General features: G+C 40.9%; 1 protein-coding gene across 1 annotated transcript in view; it reads left to right on the top strand.

Moving 5' to 3' along the window:
• The first annotated feature begins 665 nt into the window (after positions 1 to 665).
• PRSS8 (serine protease 8) overlaps positions 666 to 19251 on the top strand; it is a 130237-nt gene continuing 111651 nt past the window's right edge. Inside the window, exon 1 of the mRNA XM_069244213.1 lies at positions 666 to 1097. Coding sequence (XP_069100314.1) covers positions 1049 to 1097 — 49 coding nt within the window. The 5' untranslated portion in view covers positions 666 to 1048. The remainder of the gene's footprint in view (positions 1098 to 19251) is intronic.

The raw sequence follows: 19251 nt of genomic DNA, 5'->3' as shown, positions 1-19251 counted from the left end.
CCTTCCATAATAACTGCAACCTGAAGAAAAGAAATACGTTACTTCAACAAGTGTAAGAAAGTGTAAATGTAAAATGTGAATAGTGAGTACATGTAAGCATTTTCAAATGAACATTAGTGTGCACGTTTATAAAGCTTCGATCTTTCAGTGATTGGCAAGATAAGCACACATGTTAATAGTGACAGGAAGTGTAAGGTGGTAGAAGAAAGAAGTGTGAGGTGGAATAAAACCGGGCAGCCTTGGAGTTTAACACCTGAGGCAAACAGCAGTGAGGCAGATTGGTAAGAAAAAGACCTTGTACCTAATTGAAAAAAAATTAAGCACTGGGCGTTTGTATAGTGTTCTGTGTATAAACAGGCGTAGTGAAGGAATTCCCTGTTTTTTCTGTTGCATCACAATCTGGATAGGTAGCTGGGACGCACTGCTAAGTCTGTTACCTATGCTACCCTACGCCCTGTTGTGCAGTCTCGCGGGATATTGGGCTTGCACTACGGATAGGTTTTTAGGAGTTACGCCACCGATATGGCACCTAGCCCCACCCACCCCCTTTCCGCAGACGCACCTGTTGTGCTGAGGTACAATGTTGCATTAAGAGAACTTCGGCTGAAGGGCTGATTCCGAGAGGAGGCCGGAATGTGCAGCTCAGGCGCAGGAGGGCGTGGCTCGGGGCGGGGAGGCTGCCGGCGGGGCCGATACCTCAGGTATCAGGCTCCAGGCTCCACCCTGCCGTCATTCCACCTGTTCCTCCTCTCGGTGTAGGGCGCAACGCTTCATACGCGGAGGAGCGCTCCTTTAACTTTTTTTTGTATTTTATACATTTCCTTCCTTTGTTTTCTCCCTGGATCTACCACCCTTACCCTCAGTCAAGGGAACACCTGCTTTGTCTCGGAGAAGGCGACCAATTAATTTTGCACCCCAAGAAAGCCAAAGAAGCCCCTGGTTTTGACGCCTGGAACGTCCGAAAGTTCCCCCGTTTTTTCGAGGGCGATATAATCGAGGGGTGCCACCGAGAGGGAACCCCTTACCCACTCCTTCGCCGTGATCGACGATGAGTCTTGCGCGCGCCCTCGCAGCTGTGCTGCTCCTGCTCCATCAAGGTGAGGAAAACGGACGGACCGGGGTGGGGGGTTATTGAGATGTGGAAGAGCTGTCCATCGCGCGCGGTATTTTACGTGCATACACTATACAAAATCAAAAGCTGCAGACCCTGTACCTGCTTTTAACTAGTAGAATCCCCCCCGCAGTCTCTGCCTTCGCTATTGCTTTATCGCTAGCGCGAACCTCAGTCCTTAATTTGTGCCAGTGAGTGTGGAAGGAGGGCAACCTTGAAACTTACTTTGGAGACAACTACTTATTTTCCTCATACTTTGATGCAGAGCAAGTAAATTGCAGAAAAGGGAGAATGAAAGGGAAAACAGTAACAAAGGGAGAAAAGGGGATGAAAAAAGAATCCACAAGATTCAAATAAGGAGGCAGTGAGCGTAGGGTGGACGAGGAGGCGAGGTGCAGAATCAAGACTAGGGAGCCTTGTTATTCAGCGGATAGGAAAACGTTTGAACCCCGAGTTTTCCCCCACTGCCCAGGCTCTGTGCGCTGGGTGCCTTTAATCTTCGAGGACTTAAGTTGAAATCCACTATTCCACGGCCCGGTTAAATAGCTTAGTAGAATAATGTGCCTGCTGCTGAGGCCGCCGAGCCATCTGCTGGGCAAGGGTTCGAGTACTACTGGATATCTGGCTCAGTAGGTAGACTCTATCAAGGTTTGATGTGCAACCGTATTTAGAACTTCACTCGTTTCGGCAGTGACGACCGCCCTCAAGGTCTCGGGATGTGTAGTTGGAAAAGTTTTCGCCCAGGTTGTGCTGGAAATTAGAAATCACACCCTTTGATGTCTTGCATATTTTGACCCCGCTCAGATAGGACGCAGGAATAGCCTAATTCAGAATGCCCGTTTCCCGGATACTGATTCTGACTGAAGGCTTGACATGTCGGTTAATATTCACCCGGCCTCCGGAGGTGAAGTAGACGCCGCTGGCCCTGAACCACCGATAGTTCACGTGACACAGACTCGGGTATTGCCAGTTTACACGTAAAGTATTCTCGTGTCTCAACAAAGCTCTGCTCCTCTGGTGAGCTGTAAAGGGAGAAGCGTGTTCCGGCAACTGTTTTGACTTTATTGCCAAGGTGCTTGGGTGATATTTTGATAACCCTAAAGCTGTATTAAGTTGCCCGAAGCAGCCAGTGCCTATGAGCTGGAAAGACTGCTCCGCGAGTTAGGGACTCGCCGCTGGCATCTTGTGCGCCCCGCAGATCGGAGGCTCCTTAGAGCTGTCAGTTAAGTACTATTAAATCAGGCGGTAGTATTACTTATTTGTTGTGGCGGAAACTCTAATACTTTTTAATAAGCACTGCGTATAACTAATTTCTTTGTTATTATGGCTTTGTACAATGGTGTTTTGCTAACTAAATGCTCAGATAATTTTGGAATATAGACATTTGAGTGGGTGAAATATACCTTCCATCATTGTGACCCCCCCCCCCCCCCCCCCCCCACCGCCCGTACCCCTCAGTCAGCCCAGATTTAGCCAAGGGCGCATTGTATTGCTGACCAGTAGTTTTAAGTTTTACATGGTACAAATATGCTTGCATGCAAGAAAGCAAAGTGCTGTTGGTAATGGGTGGGGGGGCTGAAAGACTCACGGGTCATATATCGACACTTGGCTGCTATGTAAATTGAGTGTCAGCGGTTGGCTGATGTTTCATTTTGGAACACTCTTGTCTATCATGGAAACATCCCACGGTTCATCTGTTTTAACAATAATGCTTTGTTTTTTCATAGCACTCCATGCTGCATTTAAATACAAGGTAACTCTTCACTCAAAATCATGGCCCTAGTCTATGTAATGGAGAAAAAACAGAAGTAATAAAGTTCCCCATGGGAACAGATTGAGGCAGAGTGTTTTAGCCCCCTTGTTTTTTACATCAAGGCTACCTGGTATTGTGTGCTTACCATGAACTTACAGAGACATATAGCTCACCCACTGCTTAGTATTGAGTAGTAGTAGTAGTTTATTGTACAATTATTTAAAATCATTACAATATATCTCAAATGCAATAGAAATAATAAATACCTTAAAATAAGTAAAACTTCCATGTCAGTTGAGTAGAGAAAATATTAAAAACCTTCTTTGTGCAACCGTAATGGGTTTACACAGGGCCACAAACTAAACAAGAAGAAATGCTATTGCAAATAATTATTTCAACACAGCAAATCAGTTAAGAAGAGGAAGCATTCAAAACCTTTGTGCAATCATAGTGGGTTGATACAAGGTCACAAATTAAACAAGAAGAAAGGCTTATTTCAACACAGCAAGTCAGGCAAGATTGCTTTAGAACAGTGATCTAGTTAGACTACAAAAAAGTTCTTACCGGACACTGATGGAGCATATATACTCAAAACAAGCGTGGACGGGGGAGGAATTAAGACTAAAATCTTAGGGGGATGAATTGACCGCAACACTAGGAATGACAGCGAGTATCCCAAATCGGCTTGGTCAATTTCTTTTGAAACAGTTTTAACAACAGAAAGAAATTGAGTAAAGCTTGAGCCAAGTTATTACCGCTGGTCTGCAGGAACGGAAGTTGTGAGATAGAAAGAAATGTTTTAGCAGCTTCCTTCCTTCTAGGCCTAAATGTGAGCAAATGCAAAAAACATGCAACAATGATTCCTGATTATATCCACAAAGGTGGCAGTTTTGCTCAGGCTATTGCTCTTTCCCGGATGGGCGAGCATCTTTGGTATCGAAAAAACCCATGTGATACAGCAAGAATTGTTGTTTTGTTTGATTCGAAAATTGTTCAGCTAAGTAGCCTTGAGAAGACAGAGACAAATAGGACCCTAAGGCAGCCCAGGCATGCCATCTTTTGGCTAAGGAAGCTTTGTTAGTGATGAAAGAAAGCGAATGAACTGAGGAATTAACTAATCTGTAGAATTCAGACTTCCCTGCTACACTTTTCCAAACGTCTCCCATGCCCAGGCTGTTAATAACTTGATTCAAATAACTTCCCCAAGAGCCTTTTCTTTTGCTGGTTTGTTGAACCTGAACTTCTTGCCAGCAGGAATGGAGTATAGTGGTATTCTCTGCCAGCCGTAATCTCCAAGACGCTTTGAGAAAGGCTCCCTGGCGCTGAAAGGTCTGATTTATTAAGCCCATCTCCAACCTTACATGGGCGGGAGGCACTTTTCGGTATATTAAAGACGGCCTTGTAAGTTCTAACTTGGCTGGTACTTAATGAGGATATCTTCCGGCCCTGCAGCACTTCAGTCCCCTATTAAATGGCTGGGAGCAACTGGGGTGACATAATTTTTAAAAGATGCGACCAGTTTGGACAATCCAGCTTCCTCTTAAGCAATTTGAAGCTCTAAGTTAACAAGTGGGTCTTTGCCTGGATTGACAGCAGATGGTGTTTCCATTTCAAGTGTGGTTCGAGATAGACTCCCAAATATCTATACGATTGAGCCACCTCTACTTTTTTATCGCCTAAGGAACCAGTTAAAGGATTTCTGGTACACGCCAAGGAGCCTCATCAGTTTTGTTTTGGCCAGGTTTATTTCTAGGCAATGCTGGTCCATGAAGGTTTTGAACGCTGATAGGCTCTGTAGCAGGCCTCATGGAGTATGACTCAATAGTGACATGTCATCAACATATTGTAGACATCTGATTTTCTCTGGGTCAAGGGCCAGGGGAGTCTTTACTTGTGCCAGCGCACAAGGGGATCCGGTTAAAAGCCGACTTAAGATCAACAAAACATGCATTAATGCTCACCTTCCTGTAGCTGGCCTTTTCCACATGAGGAAGAGTGTGATTAAGTTTGTTGACGTTCCCAAGCCTACCCTGAAACTTGTTTGGTATCTTGGGAGAAGCATGTTCTCATCGGACCAGGTTTGAAGATGACGTAGCAGGCAGGAGCCATATAGCTTAGCCTCTATATCGGTGAGCGCTATTAGCCTGTAGTTCGAAGGTAGGGCGGGATTTTCACTTTTGAAAATGGTGTGTATGATTCTACCTCTCCAAGATTCTGGGATGCGGTTAGCATAAGCAGCGGTGATGATGAGAGGCAAGAAGTACTGTGCTCAGTACTCTGAATCAGATTTAAAGATTGCATTTGGGAGCCCATTGTGTCCCGCCGCCCCTCTAGGCTTCGTCTACCTGATCAGACTTTCTATGTGCTCTGACTTCCAGACTAAACCCTGATATCCCTTCTCAGCGATGGCCGCCAATGTTCCCCCTGCTTGCTGGCCTGTGAGGTTATTGTTGCCCAGAGGCAATTGCTCTCCTGTAAGTTTGGATGGAGGGTTGGCTAATGTTCCACTCCCGTCTGTCAATCCATACAGGCTGCAAATGTGACTCCTCCACCTGGCCTAATCGATCCCGTGGCTATGGGGTCGATTCTTTTCCCAGGGCCAGTTCATTCACCATGCTCAATGTGCTTGCTGCTATGCTGTTTGCCCAGAGTAACATGGTCCATGAGTCTGCTTACTATTGGTTGGCTGTATCGTCACCCTCATTGGCTTGCTTCATATTCAGTTGCTTTCCTTGTCCCATCTTGTGTTTGTTCTCTTCCCCTGAGCCTATCATTATGGTCTGGCCTGACAGCACAGCTGTTGCCAGACAATTATGTGGGCATCACTAAGGAGGGGCTTTGGCTCTGACTACATGTTGGGAATCAGAAGTACATGTTTTGATTGGGCAGAAATTTCATGCTTCCATAAAAAAGTCCTTGCCCACCACACATATGTAACCATTTTTTTTATTTATCCAGCTGCCTGAGCTTGTACTTTCAAGGGCACACACATGGAATTGTAATGCTATTAAAGTGTCTTCGATAACTAGATAATTTACGGTATTTCTCTGCCAGCAGCACAGATGAGAGAAGGGTAGGCATAACAGAGCAACTGTCATCTGACCTTTTAACATACACCAATGTTATTCTACAATTCTTTGCTTTCACACAAATACACGTCCATTGCAATGCTTTTTATTTGTAATGCTTCACATTATCATACAACATTCCTTTAATGCCAGACCTATTGACATTGCCAGTGCTTGTCTTTGCTTTTGTCATTCTATTTTTCTCTTTTGGGGAAATACTTTTTATGGTCTGACTTGACAGCACGACTGTCACCAGATTGTTATGTGAGAACACCAGGAGATGGGCTTTGGCCCCGCCCACATGTTGGAAGCCAGAAGTACGTTTATTTGACCAGTTGCCCTGAGGTTAATCTTTCAAAGGCACACACATGCTATCAAATTGTCTTAGATAACTAGATAATTTATGATGTTTATCTCTGGCAGAATCACAGATAGGAGTAAGGCTGTCAATAACCTACATGGATATTTAGGTCTGGCTTGACAGTACAGCTGTCACCTGACCTTTTAACCTCTACCAGTATTTTTCTACAGTTCTTTGCTTGTATACACATACATACCAAATTGCTGCTGTCCCTTCCATTATAGAAATAAAAGTGATTTGCACCTTCTTATTTTCATATTTGTTTTATTTACCACTCTCTCGACAGAGCCTTAAAAAAATAGATTGGTAATTTAACATTATCTCAGAAAGGTACTAGTGGGAGAAGCCTTATCAATTATCTTTACAGTCTGATACTCTTTACTGAACATAAACAATAATTGTCTTATTTTATCAATAAATTACAAAGTGCGGAAGCAGCAGCATGTATTTAATGTTTATGATCGAACCGTTGTGGCATTGACTCGTACTGCTATTTCAATTGGGATTTTTTGGTCAGGAGAGAGGTATGCCAGTGGCTCCTCGCAAACCTTTTACAGATGCGGATGGCGGATCTAAACTAGTTAGTACATATATTTATGTATTTATATATTTATTTTTAAAGAGAAATAAAAAGGCAGCTGAAATCCCAGGTAAAAGATGAAGGTAAATGGAGGGTGAAGAATGCTTTTGTGTATCTTTTCATGTTAATGACCCTTAAGACTGCAACGGTAGCGGCATTGTTTTTAAGACATGCAATTTATACGGATAATGGGACACGTGAGGTATTAAAAGAATGGGCTTTTTTACTTTGGCTTGTACTTGTTTTTATGTTTAATAAATGTACAATGAAATGTAATATTTATTTGGGTGTTCTTGTCTGAAATAATAATAAACAAGTGTTACATTCACTAAATTAAATTGCTCTCCATTCATCCACCTGAGAAGGATGAAAGGCAGAGTCAACCCGGCCTACTGGGACTCACATATGTGATCTTCAGAGCAGCACGTAACTCAGCGGTGGACTTTTACCGAGCCAGATTACATACAGACCCCACCCAAGCATTTCCTCCTTCCAAAGTCAGTAAAGTGAATACTGCACAGGTGTAACTGGCCCTGGGCACGTGCGCCCGGCCTTTTTATTGCCAGGGTCACCTGACCGATGACGCCTGTGTTGGGTGGTGTGGGGTGTAGACAGAAGGCCAGCCCTCAGCAGAGTGGCTGGCAAAACACTAGAACGTGTCCAGCAGGACACTACAAGTATCACCTGCCCTTTACAGCGTTTCAAAGCAGAAGGAAATGGCAGGCAGTACATTGTGAAACATAAGCAGAGGCTACCTGGGCACAGCCTCAGAAACACGTCGTGTGCATTGCAACGCTCTTGTTCTCTGGCTTCTCTGGCTCAGCCTCCCCGCTTAGGCCCTGGTTTCGGTCACTCACAGGTGCATTCCTCACAGTGTGTACTTTCAGGGCGGGGAATCCGGTTACTTACATCAGGTGCAGCGGCCTGCAGCAGGTACACTGCCAACAGGAGAAATATGCATTTGTACTACTACTTAGTCATTTAATACAGTGAAAGCTCCTCAGCCGGGCTTCACAGCTCTATACAGAGCAGGTGTGAACCACACACTGGGCGACCGAGCAGTGGCTGGGAGCAAGGCAGGCACACTTTGAGCATTTATGCAAACCTTATCAATTCGGTTTTGGTTCAGTTTTGTTTAACACGTTTCACACTACTGGCCTTAGCTGCATCAAGATACAAGGTCTACAAAGATGAGAAAGTAGAACACTCGAATTTTCAAAACAAAAAGAAAGCTGGGTATTTTAAGCAAAACAGGGAACTGATGTAAGTGATTTGTTCGCCTTATATACATTAGTGGATGTTTTCGAGCTACTTAAAATGAGGTTTATTGGAGGAACAATATTTAACGTGGAAACAATGACATGAAAGTCATACATCAAAGAGTATTGCAATTATAAGAGAGAAATTCAAATAAAAAGAATGGTTGGTTACTTTATATAACAAGATAGAGGAAAGAGAAAGGACAATGGAGTAAGGGAAGGCAGAGAGAAGAGTGGGAAAGAAGAAAGTAGAGGGAAGGATAAGTGATTAAGTTAATGGAGAGTGCGAGAAAAGAGAAGTCAGAGCTAACTAATACAAATCAGATTTAATCTTCATCTGAGGTAACATCATTGAAAAAACAGTATGTATTCTATGTTCAGTACATTTAAAGATTCCACAATGTTAACATAGGTAATTGAGCAAAATCTTTCCAACAAGAAAGTATAGCATTAAAACAAGTGCAATAAAAAGATCAAACAACAGTGGTTTAGGAGAGAAATGGTCATGGTGAGGTGCAAGGGAACATAAGAAAACATTTCGAAAGAATGTGTGCAGTATGCCACATATGATTTTTAAAAAACATTTAGGCCAATGTAGGTCCTGGACTTTTTAACATGAGAACGATATTATAATAAACGCCTTATAAAAACATTACATGTAGAGCATGACCAACATAATGAAGAAGCAGATGGGTAAAATTTAGAAATACATTTTGCAGTAATACCAGCTCTATTATATGGAAAAAATAAGGACTGTGTAATGCGAGCCACTTTGGCGGTACTGAATTTGTTACACCAGATTCTGCCCCAGAATTGTCCAGCGAGTGATATGGATAGATCTGCATCCCATATTATTTCAAGAGAACTTTTAGTTCTAAAAGGAGTTGGTGTTAACAATGTTTTATATACATATGCCACTTTGGGAATAGAATCATGGTGGACATATCCAAAGGTGTCAAAGGCAAAGGTACAACTGGCGAAGGGGGGAATGGATGTGTGACATAAAAGGAACGAAGAGCAGAGGAAATTAACTCCTATTTCTGTAAATAGGAGGTAGGTAAATGATACTGTAGTTGTAATTTAGAAAAAGGTATAACAGAATTATCTGTCACAAAACGGACTGAATACCCTGTTCCTTCCAGTGTCTGAAGTAAAAAGATTTATGACTAACTTTAAGAAATCTTTTTATACCAAACTAACAAAGATTAAAACATTGTGGAAAATCAAGACTAATAAAAAGCAATGTGCGCAGTAAATGGTGTGAATGATATCTTGAAATGAAAAACACATTCAGTAGGCATCTGTCAAATGTAATCCGTTGTGGAATGGGCATGACTTGAAAATCATTAATCTAAGCATAATATTGCCTAATCAGACCAGCGGAGTGATACAGTTTAAAATCTGGAAATCGTACACCCCCTTCACTGTTTGAACATTTAGGTTTAGAGATGGCAATACGTGGTTGTTTGTTGTTCCATAGGAATTTCGTACATATGGAGCCAATTTGCGCAAAATATTAACTAGAGATCTTAAAAGGTAACATAGAGATAGTATAAAGTACATGCGGGAGAATCATCCCTTTGATGGTATCAAGTGTACCCCACCATGATAAATGTAAAGGAGACGAAGCAAAAAGTAGTGTATGTAATTTAGATTTTAATAAAAAATTATGGTTAATTGTGTTAGATATACCAGGGGCGAACCAAACACCAAGATATTTAATATTAGAAGGATACCATGTCAAATTAATAGTGGTGAACATACATTGATAACAAAGGGAATTCAATGGTAAAATTTCAGTTTTGGGAAAAAAATATTTTATAGCTAGAAATACTGGAATATAATGTAATATCCTCTATGAAAGGATCAAAGGATGTTCAGGGGTTGTACATATATATTAGACCATCATCTGCATAAACATATAATTTAATCTATAGGGAACATTGTTTAAATCCAGAGATAAGTGTATTGCAACATATACATTAAAATAAATGGTTTTAGGCAAAGGACAAACAGTAAAGGGGAAAGGGGACAACTCTGTCTAGTACTTCTATAATAAGTAAAATAAGGAGAAAAACGATTAACAAAAATACTAGCATGAGAGTTGGTATATTGTAATTTTAAAAAAGAGATACATTTGAGGCCAAAGCAATACAAGTGAAGAGTAGTGAACATGAATTGCCAATTTATGTGGGCAAAAGCTTTTCCAGCATCCAGGGATAGGGTAGCAAGAGCAGTAGTCATTTTTCCAGCCAGCGGGAGAATGTTAGAGAACAGCCTGACATTGTCTGCAGCAAGTCTGCTTTTGATAAAGCCAGATTGATCAGGTTTGACCAGAAGGAGTACAACAGTTTCTAAGCGGGATCTTGGCAAACAATTTACAATCAAAGTTCATCAATGAAATGGGCTGATTATATTTATTTAGGGCAGGGTCTTTATCAGGTATAGGGATAAGAACAATTAAGGCTTCTAAAAACAAGTCACTAGTTTTCGAACTGAAAACAAACAAATTGCAACGCTCTTATAATTTGGGGTCAAAAAATGCAGAAAGGGGAGTAATCAATTAGATAGAAAATCTATCAGGATCAGGTGCTTTAGCTCTTTTTAGGGATTTGATTGCATCCAAAGCCTCTTGGAACGTAATGTTGGCCTCCTAATTGTTCAAATATGTGTGAAAATTAGGTAGGTTTAGAGATGCCATTAAAAAACTGCTGTAGATTAGGTTCTGATGGGATGGTATCTTCTGTGTATGTTTCGTAATAGGATTGGAAGGCGTTGGAGGTGTCATAATCAGAAATCAAAGTGGAATTAGTGGATTCATTAAGAATGGAGCCTATATTTTTACACTCTGTCTTTATTTTAAAATGGTTAGCCAACATTTTACCAACTTTATTTTGACCTCCCATAAAATTTAGATTTTATTTTAAGCAGGATGTTACCTGCATCAAATGCAACAAGTTTATTGAGGTTAGATTTGGCTTTGATCAAGTCTTGTAAAATAGAGGGAGAGCATCCCATTCATTAGAAATGGAAGTATCACTAGATTGGTTGGTTTGAAAAAATTCCAGAATGCATGCAGTAGCTTCATGTATAAAATGTGGATCAGATAATATGAAGCTATTAAATCTCCATCTGCCCATTTTCGGGTCAGCATGAGAGAGATCAAAGGAGGATATTACTGATGCATGGTGTGAGATTAAACATTAATCCAGTTTCAGATGATTGTATAGAAGGGAGTAAGGACTTGGTAACTACAATATAATCAGTTCTAGACATTGCATGAAGTACATTAGGAAAAAAAAAGTAAACTCAAACTGATCAGAATTGCAAGTTTTTTAAACATCCAAATAGTGGTTGAGATGCAGTGACTGATCGGAATACGTTATGGGATTTGTCTAGTTGAAATATGCATTTAGATTTACGAACCACAAAGGGATCCAACCATTGATTAAAATCACCCGCTATAATGATATTGGGGCTACCAATATTAGCAAGTTCTATTTTAATATTATGCCAAAAATCAGGTTTGACTGGGCCATACAAGTTACATAAAGAAATATTTTATTATAAATAATGACATCAACCAATACCCATCAACCATCAGTGTCACATTCCGTAGATAGTTTTTACTTTTAGTGTTTTGTGGCAGAGAATAGTAGTACCACCTTTATGATCAGTAGCTCGGGGAAAAGAACTGGCCAACAAACTGTGTTTTCAATTTAACTGATTCTATATTGTAACAATGAGTTTCTCGTAAAAAGACCATTTGGGAATTTATCTAAGACAAATGAGAAAGTATCTTTTGTCAACATTAAACAGATTGATTACACAAGATGAGGGGTAGAGGTACATGGGTGACAACCTGCAGAAACGAAAAGGGGGAACCAAATGACACCATTTATTAAACATAGCATAACACATGAATGAAGTATGACATTGAATTAAATATATGCACTCACTACATAAATATAAGAGGAAAAGCAGAACAGGGAAAGGAAAGGTAATATACAGAGGTAGAAGAAAAGACAAATCAAGGATAAAAATTCAGATCTGAAAAAAGAAGCAATGAAAAGATGTGTATGACACATAAGAAGAACAGCAGCAGAGGGAGAATAAAGATGTTATGAAGAAAAGTCAAATATTAAAAAACATAGGAAACAAAGAAAACAAGCGCAAATACAAATTCTTAAGATTTCTGAACATTAGGACCCATAGCATGAGAAGTAACAGTCTGAAGAAATATTTTTAATTTGACAGGATCCTCAAAGGATCTGGAGGTGCCCTCATAAATCATTTTTACAAATACAAGGGTGAAGGATGCTGTATCATATGTTTAACTCCCTCATTTGAGGTCATAAAGCAAGGAACTCCTTTCGTCTGGCATTTGTGGCATTGGAGAAGTCTTGAGCAATGAATATACTATGACCAGACCAAACTAGATGAATCTTAACTTGACAGCTTTCAAGGCGCATAGAAGGGCAGTAAATTCAAGAAATAGCATGATGATTCCTTAAGGTTTTGATGAATGATGTTACAGACCACCCATATGATGAATATGTTGGATATTAAGAGGAGGAGTAGCAGGAATACCAAGAAGTTTGGGGGAAAAGTTCTTCACAAACTAAAGTAGATCAGCGCCTTTAAGAGCCACTGGAAAACCATATTGATTAAGGTTATCGCGACAATTCCTGTTTTCAACGTCCTCCATATGAAGTTTGAGTTTAAGGATTTATTGCTCAAGTTAAGGAATCTTAGAGGCCACATCTTGCAAATAACTGACATGTCAAAGTTTTTAATAGGTGGCACACATAAAAGGTTTTAGGCCCTTCACCCGGTAAAGCATAGCGTCCAAAACTGGATTATGAGATGACAGAATTGGCCAGGAGGAATCATTTTTCGCCCTTTTATGTTTTGTGCTAGATGAGGTGGTTTTGGCAGATGTAAGGGGTTCACTGGCCATCTTTGCGTAGTGCGCAGTTCAATGAGGAGTATTTTCAATAACTTTGGTTCTACCCATGCAACAAAAGAATGACTGGTGTGTGGTACAGAAGTAGAAAATGAGTGTCAGGTATCTTCCTGCATAAGTAGTAGACACATTTATGGTAACATTAAAATAAAAAAGTTACATGTCAGAACAAAGTATGTAGGGCATGCCTTCGAAGATTGTAAGAAGGAGTAACAGACAAAAAAAAGACAGAAAAGGCAGCACACTGACAAACTGATGGACACCCATGTTATTTCAGAAAACACCCTCTCTGCCCCATGTCATGACAGGCAGTAGAAAGAGATTATAGAGAGCTGCTCTGAAGAGAAGGAATAGGAGGCCAGGAGTAAAGTTACTAATATAAAGACTTCAAAATATATTGGAAAAGCAGGTGACATCCTAACAAAATGGTGGCCACCCACTTAACTGCTCGAATCACCGCCTCAGCTCCATGGGAAAATAAGCACCGGATATGGTGAAGACATGCACGATAAATAGGGCCTGGAGGGCTGCCCAGAAGATAATGAACATGTGGCCAGTCTTGTGAGTTAATAATACGAGGGCCACAGAAGAAATCCAAAAATGGTGGGCACCCATGTTTTACTAAGAGAAATCAGTGCCACAGCACCGGGACGTCTAGGACATCTGGAGAGTGGGAAGCACGGGGCCTCTGGTGGCAGAATGTCACAAAGTTCAGAGGCATGACTGGAAAGGTAGTCGGGAGGTAAATTGCTCTGCAGGGCATTGGAGCTTCAAGGAGGTGCTGCCATTTTGAATGGCGTGGAAGCCTCATCCCTTGAGATTTCCTTTCTTAATTACTTCTTCAAATAATAATGCTGGACTGTCATCATCTTCCAAGCTGTTATTGATTCGGTGCTGGGCACATCAAATCAAGAGTTTCATGATCGATACTACACTTTATTGGCTGAAGCTCTTTTTTTTTTTTACGTCTGTGTTAACCAAGACCTTTTCGATTTTAAATAAATTATATGTATTATGTGGTTAATTATAGGGACTTTAGCCATCCCTTTTCATCCATGGGTCTGTTATTGTGCCTTTCCCATCTTTCTTCTGGCCTCTACAGCTTACAGCATGGGCTGTGGGCCAGCCCACTTCAGCCATTAGCTAACTTCATTGTGTGTGTTGGCATTCTGCCCTTTCACAAGGAGTACACCCTCACTCAAAGAAGTTCACGTACGTAACAGAGACCACTATGGCAAGGTGCAAAAACGAAAGGGCTATTGGCTAAATCCCTATATCCTATAATATCTTATTATCTATAGTAGGTTATTTCAGTGGCGGAGAGGCTTCCGACTAGGTTAAAACCCTTGTGCTTAGATACAAATTAAACGCATAGTGGAAGCATGCATTTGCCACAATAACAGAAAGATTTAGCATACTTGTAAAAGAGCTAAGCAAGAGTTAGTTGTTCACTGATCAAATTTTGTGACACATATTTCGAATTCAAGGTTTGATACACAAAGATGTTTGCTTGTAGATGGTTACAGAAATTCAGCAAACACATTTTTCGTCCTATGGCGGTGGGCAGGCCTAGGGCTTTTTCAAGGTGATCAAATAACGAAAAACTTGATTATTGAACAACTAACTCTTGCCTAAGCCATTTACATTTTGTTTTTCAAGATTTTCCTGATGAACTATAAATTGTTCCTAGGATTAAGGCCAGGCTCAGATGTTTTTCAATGAGCTTGTATTTAAGAAGGCCTGGCAGCTGATGCTCTGATAAGAGGGTGCCAATTGAATATGAGAAGAGAGGGAAGGAGTTCCACATTCTCTAAACATTGCTGGAGAAGGATCTGTGAGGAATGCACTTTTCCATGAAATTAGGAGTAGAAATATATTGTCTGTCTTTGCAAAGAAGGGGGCAAGTCTTCAGAAAGGGATAGTTCCTGGCACAAACATTGTAGAATTTAAAGGTCCAGTGTTTAATACTTATGGTGGTGATTCTTATCTTGCATCATGCCTCAGTTGGGAACCATTTAAGGCACACGTGCAGGGGTAATGTGGTCTCTCTCCTCACTGTCTTTGAGAACCCTGGTGGAAGTATGTAGAACTAATCTAAATGAGGTGACTCAATTTTCTGGTAAGGCGATGATGAAACATCAGCCATAATCAAGACGGGTGTTTACCATTTCCTCAACTGCAGCCTTGAACTCATAGGGCATTGAATATGTTTTTATAGCGTGAATGGGGCGTAGCAGAGGAGCAGAGGTTGAAAATAGTGCACACTGATGAATATGCTGAGAGGGATTTGGAAAAGTTGGGGGCTATGCTGGAGCACTTGAATGCTGAGGCCCCCTTGGCCCCAACGCAGTCCACTGAAAGTCTGCAGCCCCCGAACCTGACGACACCTGCTGCAGAGACAGGGCAGGGGAGCTGGACTCGAGTCCAGATGGGGGGCCCACCCAAGTGCTGTGATGCCTGATGGGTGGATCTGTGGGTGCTGAGGCTGCGGGATGGTGGTACATTTGCTTCACTATGCCGTGCCGTCACCGCTCATTGCCTTGTGACCCTTTTTTTTCTGCTGCTGCTGTCCACCTCCCCATTGTCAGGATTGATTGGGGATGTGACAGAATGACTGTGACATCACGCTTCTGCTGCTGAAGTTGTTGGTATTTCTGGTCTTTCCTCCTTCTTTTTACTTTGTTCTGGTTATTGTTTAATTCTAGATATTGATTTAGAGGAATGTTTCCATGGACTGACAGACCACAAGCCGTACAAGGGTGGGACATGAGGCTGGTGTATTGTGAGTTAAGCATGAGAACATTACTGTGCCACCCAGCCATCACCATGTGAGGAAGTTCCTCACATTCATCCATATTAAATATCCTTCTGTGTGTGTACAATATGCTATGCAATCATATATTGCCCTGTTGATGTACATATGTGATGCCTGGACTGGATGGTGTTATGCCATATTCAATGAAGACATGTTAAAAAAAAAAAAAAAAACAACTGTAGGGTAGGCTTAGCCATATATTGAATGTGACGTTTAATGCTGAGCAGGAATCCATTTGTGAATGCTTTAAATTGATTACGTCTTCTTGGAGACGGATTTACGGGTGAAAGAGAGACATTTTAGATCTGAAAGAGGTTACCTAGCACCCTTCTGAGTAGAACAAATGTTGGTTTTGTTCAGGGTTTGAGGAAAGTGTTGGCCTAAAACTGAGTGAAGCCAGGAACACAGCTATAGCGTCAAAGGGGCCCAGAGCCCTGTGTGATGCCTTTAAGTAATCGTGTTTTTTTTTTTGTGAAACAGCTCAATGCACTCAGAGGATAGTAGTTAAGTTTTAAACATGTCAAGGAGAGGCTCAAAATCCTAGCATGCAGAGGACTTTTGTCAGTGCCTTTGTGCTGGACATTTGTGTTTGTTAATGTGCTGAAAATGTTACAGAGCTCTTCTTTAGGAGATGTGGCAACAAGTATTGGCATTACTCTCTTGCAGCAATTGCTTGCTATGGATTTTACGTCCCCATTTTTCAAAAATTCTTGCGTGTAACTATATACAAGACTATAATGCTGTCAGATTTTACTCTCAAAACTCTTTACCAGTGTCTGAGGGAGTCAATTTTAGTACTGTTTTCAGATAGTGTACTTTCTAAATACAAGTGAGAACCATGTAACCATGTTAACCATATATATATTTATGTGTGGGTGTGTATATTAAAAGGGGATGGTAGACCCACTATGATTCCAGTGCGTACATACAAATCTTCACTCTATCAAGGTATTATTGATTAATGCTCTGAGTCAAGTCAATGAGTCCAGTGAACGTTCATTATAGCACACTTGAGAGACAACGGTCAGAGGCAACAGCCGGCATGTGTTTTGCCACCTGTGGAATATATACCTGGGGCTTTCTCACGGTTCTCCAAATAATCAGGAGGGAGTATCCATTTTATGATTTCCAAGAGAACATGTAGAGGACCAAAGTAATCAACCACATAGAAACTTTTGTGTTTCCTGCTTCAGGTGCCCGGGCTTTCTAAGCCAGGGGGTGAAACACGTGTTGTCTATTGAACCATGAAATCATGGTGGGTCTACCAATCTTTTTTTCGCAGTTTTAAGGATCGCCATTGAGGTAAATTGGTCCATACCTCTTTTGGTAGCCCACAACTGGATGAAAAGGGCATTTCACTAGAAGAGAGGGCTGAACCATTGGCTCAAGGTTCTTGATATATATATGTATCAGCAATTGCTGCATCTTATATTACAGCTTCCCAACAAAATGACAACAAATTGATTGCTTTTGGAGGCCATTAAGATAGACTGAATGAGCAATTTTAGACACTCCCAGTCATTTGTAGGTTTGGCTGGAGAGCTTGTGATCTAAGCAGAGATGGTCGAAAGATGACACCTCTGTAAGCCATTGTTTTTTGTAAACGTCATTCACATATTGATGAGCTAACATTCGTCATGGTTGATAGTTAGGGTCAGTTTTTTGTCTGTGCACGACTTGTGGCAATTACATTGGTGCAGTCTCCGTAGGGATTTCTATCTGCTAGACACAGAAGGCAAGGAAAAGTAATCAGAAAGCTGGCTTTAAAATGAGTGACAGGCTAGTATGTGGTAAAGACACTTCAGCAGCATTACTCCCAGTGAATACTACAATTGGTTAGAAAAAATGTCTCTAACCTAAAAATACCACCCACCCATCCCAGCAGTCACTGCTCCTTCAGCTGCACTGAAAGAGACACTCGACTTCTCTTTTTGGAGGGTGTAAAACACATCTGGAAGGCTAGCTGCACTGCTCACTGCCCAAATAATAGGGAAGTAGGCAACCACTGTGTTAACCACCAAATTAACTAGAGTTGGGTGTTTTTATGATGAGGTGACACAGCATTAAAGTGAGACTCAAAGGTAGCAAAGTCGAGACCCTTATAAATTCTCTACTTATAATTTAAGCATTGTAGTTGAGGCGTTAGCTGCTTTTCTCTATTACATAAATAACAAGGGCCAGCTCCCCTTTGGCTCTTAATTAACTTGTTTATCACTAACAAAACAGCCAGTCAATCCTGTGTGTAGTTATACCATTTTTTATCTCATCATATTCTTCAAATTTGGCTTCTATTGTACACAAAGAAAACTGCAAACTTAAATATATACATAACGCTATTAAAGACACAGTCACAATGGAAAGAACAACACGAGTTGAGACAATACATGCACAATTAATGTTGCCTACTGGCAAAAAAAGTTACAAACATCAACAGATTAAAAACACATATATTGAAGATTGATTTGGTAGAATTGTCCAGAGAAATACATCACATAACTACCCATGTATAATAACTTCAGGGTTAGTAAAAGTTAATTATTTGTCCCAATAAATTAGCTCAGAGGAGGGGGAACAAATCAAAGAGTCCAAATTGCAAAGGGTATTTTAGATTCTTGGCCTCCCAGAGCTTATGTCGACTTCCTTTAGATTTAAATTACCGACACATTTCGCCCTCTACAGTACAGGGGACATCTGTTTCAGAAGTCATCCTCAGGGCTACGATCAGTGTTGTCATCTGGAATAACTAAATAAAGAGGTACATATATGGAAAATCAAAATGATGCATTGCAAAATGACATTTAAAATGGTGAGAGATAATCCACTTCTTGAAACTTGGAAAGCTACAGAACAGCGCTGTGCCATATTTGCAAAGGAAAATGGTGTGTCATTTATATAGTCAGGACAGAAAGATGTGTATCCTAACCAACTAAACAATTGTTTGCCCAATAAACAGTCTTTCATGCAGACTTTAAACAGGAGGAAAGCCATTGCCTGACATATACTAATGACATCCTTTTTCATGATGGATTTTCTTAAAAATGAATGATATTGCAGGGCTTGTGGACCTGACGTGATTTCAGTGTTTACCTTTTAAAAAAAGCGAGTTGCACCGCCAATCGGGTGTAGAAGGACAGTTTTACATCTGCATGGATGCGCTTACTGCAAGCGTCCCATTTTATTACTTAGGGAGAACATTATTTAAAAAGAAAGAAGAACATGCGGTACATGTTTACTAGGTTTGCCTCTGGAAGTCCATGATAATAACTAGGGGTACGTGACCGGAGGGAATACCTGTCTGTCTCTGTGCTGCTGCGCTGTTGAAAGTTGCTCGACATCTG

This window comes from Pleurodeles waltl, chromosome 7, assembly GCF_031143425.1.
Source record: "Pleurodeles waltl isolate 20211129_DDA chromosome 7, aPleWal1.hap1.20221129, whole genome shotgun sequence".
NCBI lineage: Eukaryota > Metazoa > Chordata > Amphibia > Caudata > Salamandridae > Pleurodeles > Pleurodeles waltl.
Note: the sequence above shows the minus strand (reverse complement) of the source record. Positions and strands in the feature narration are given on the sequence as shown.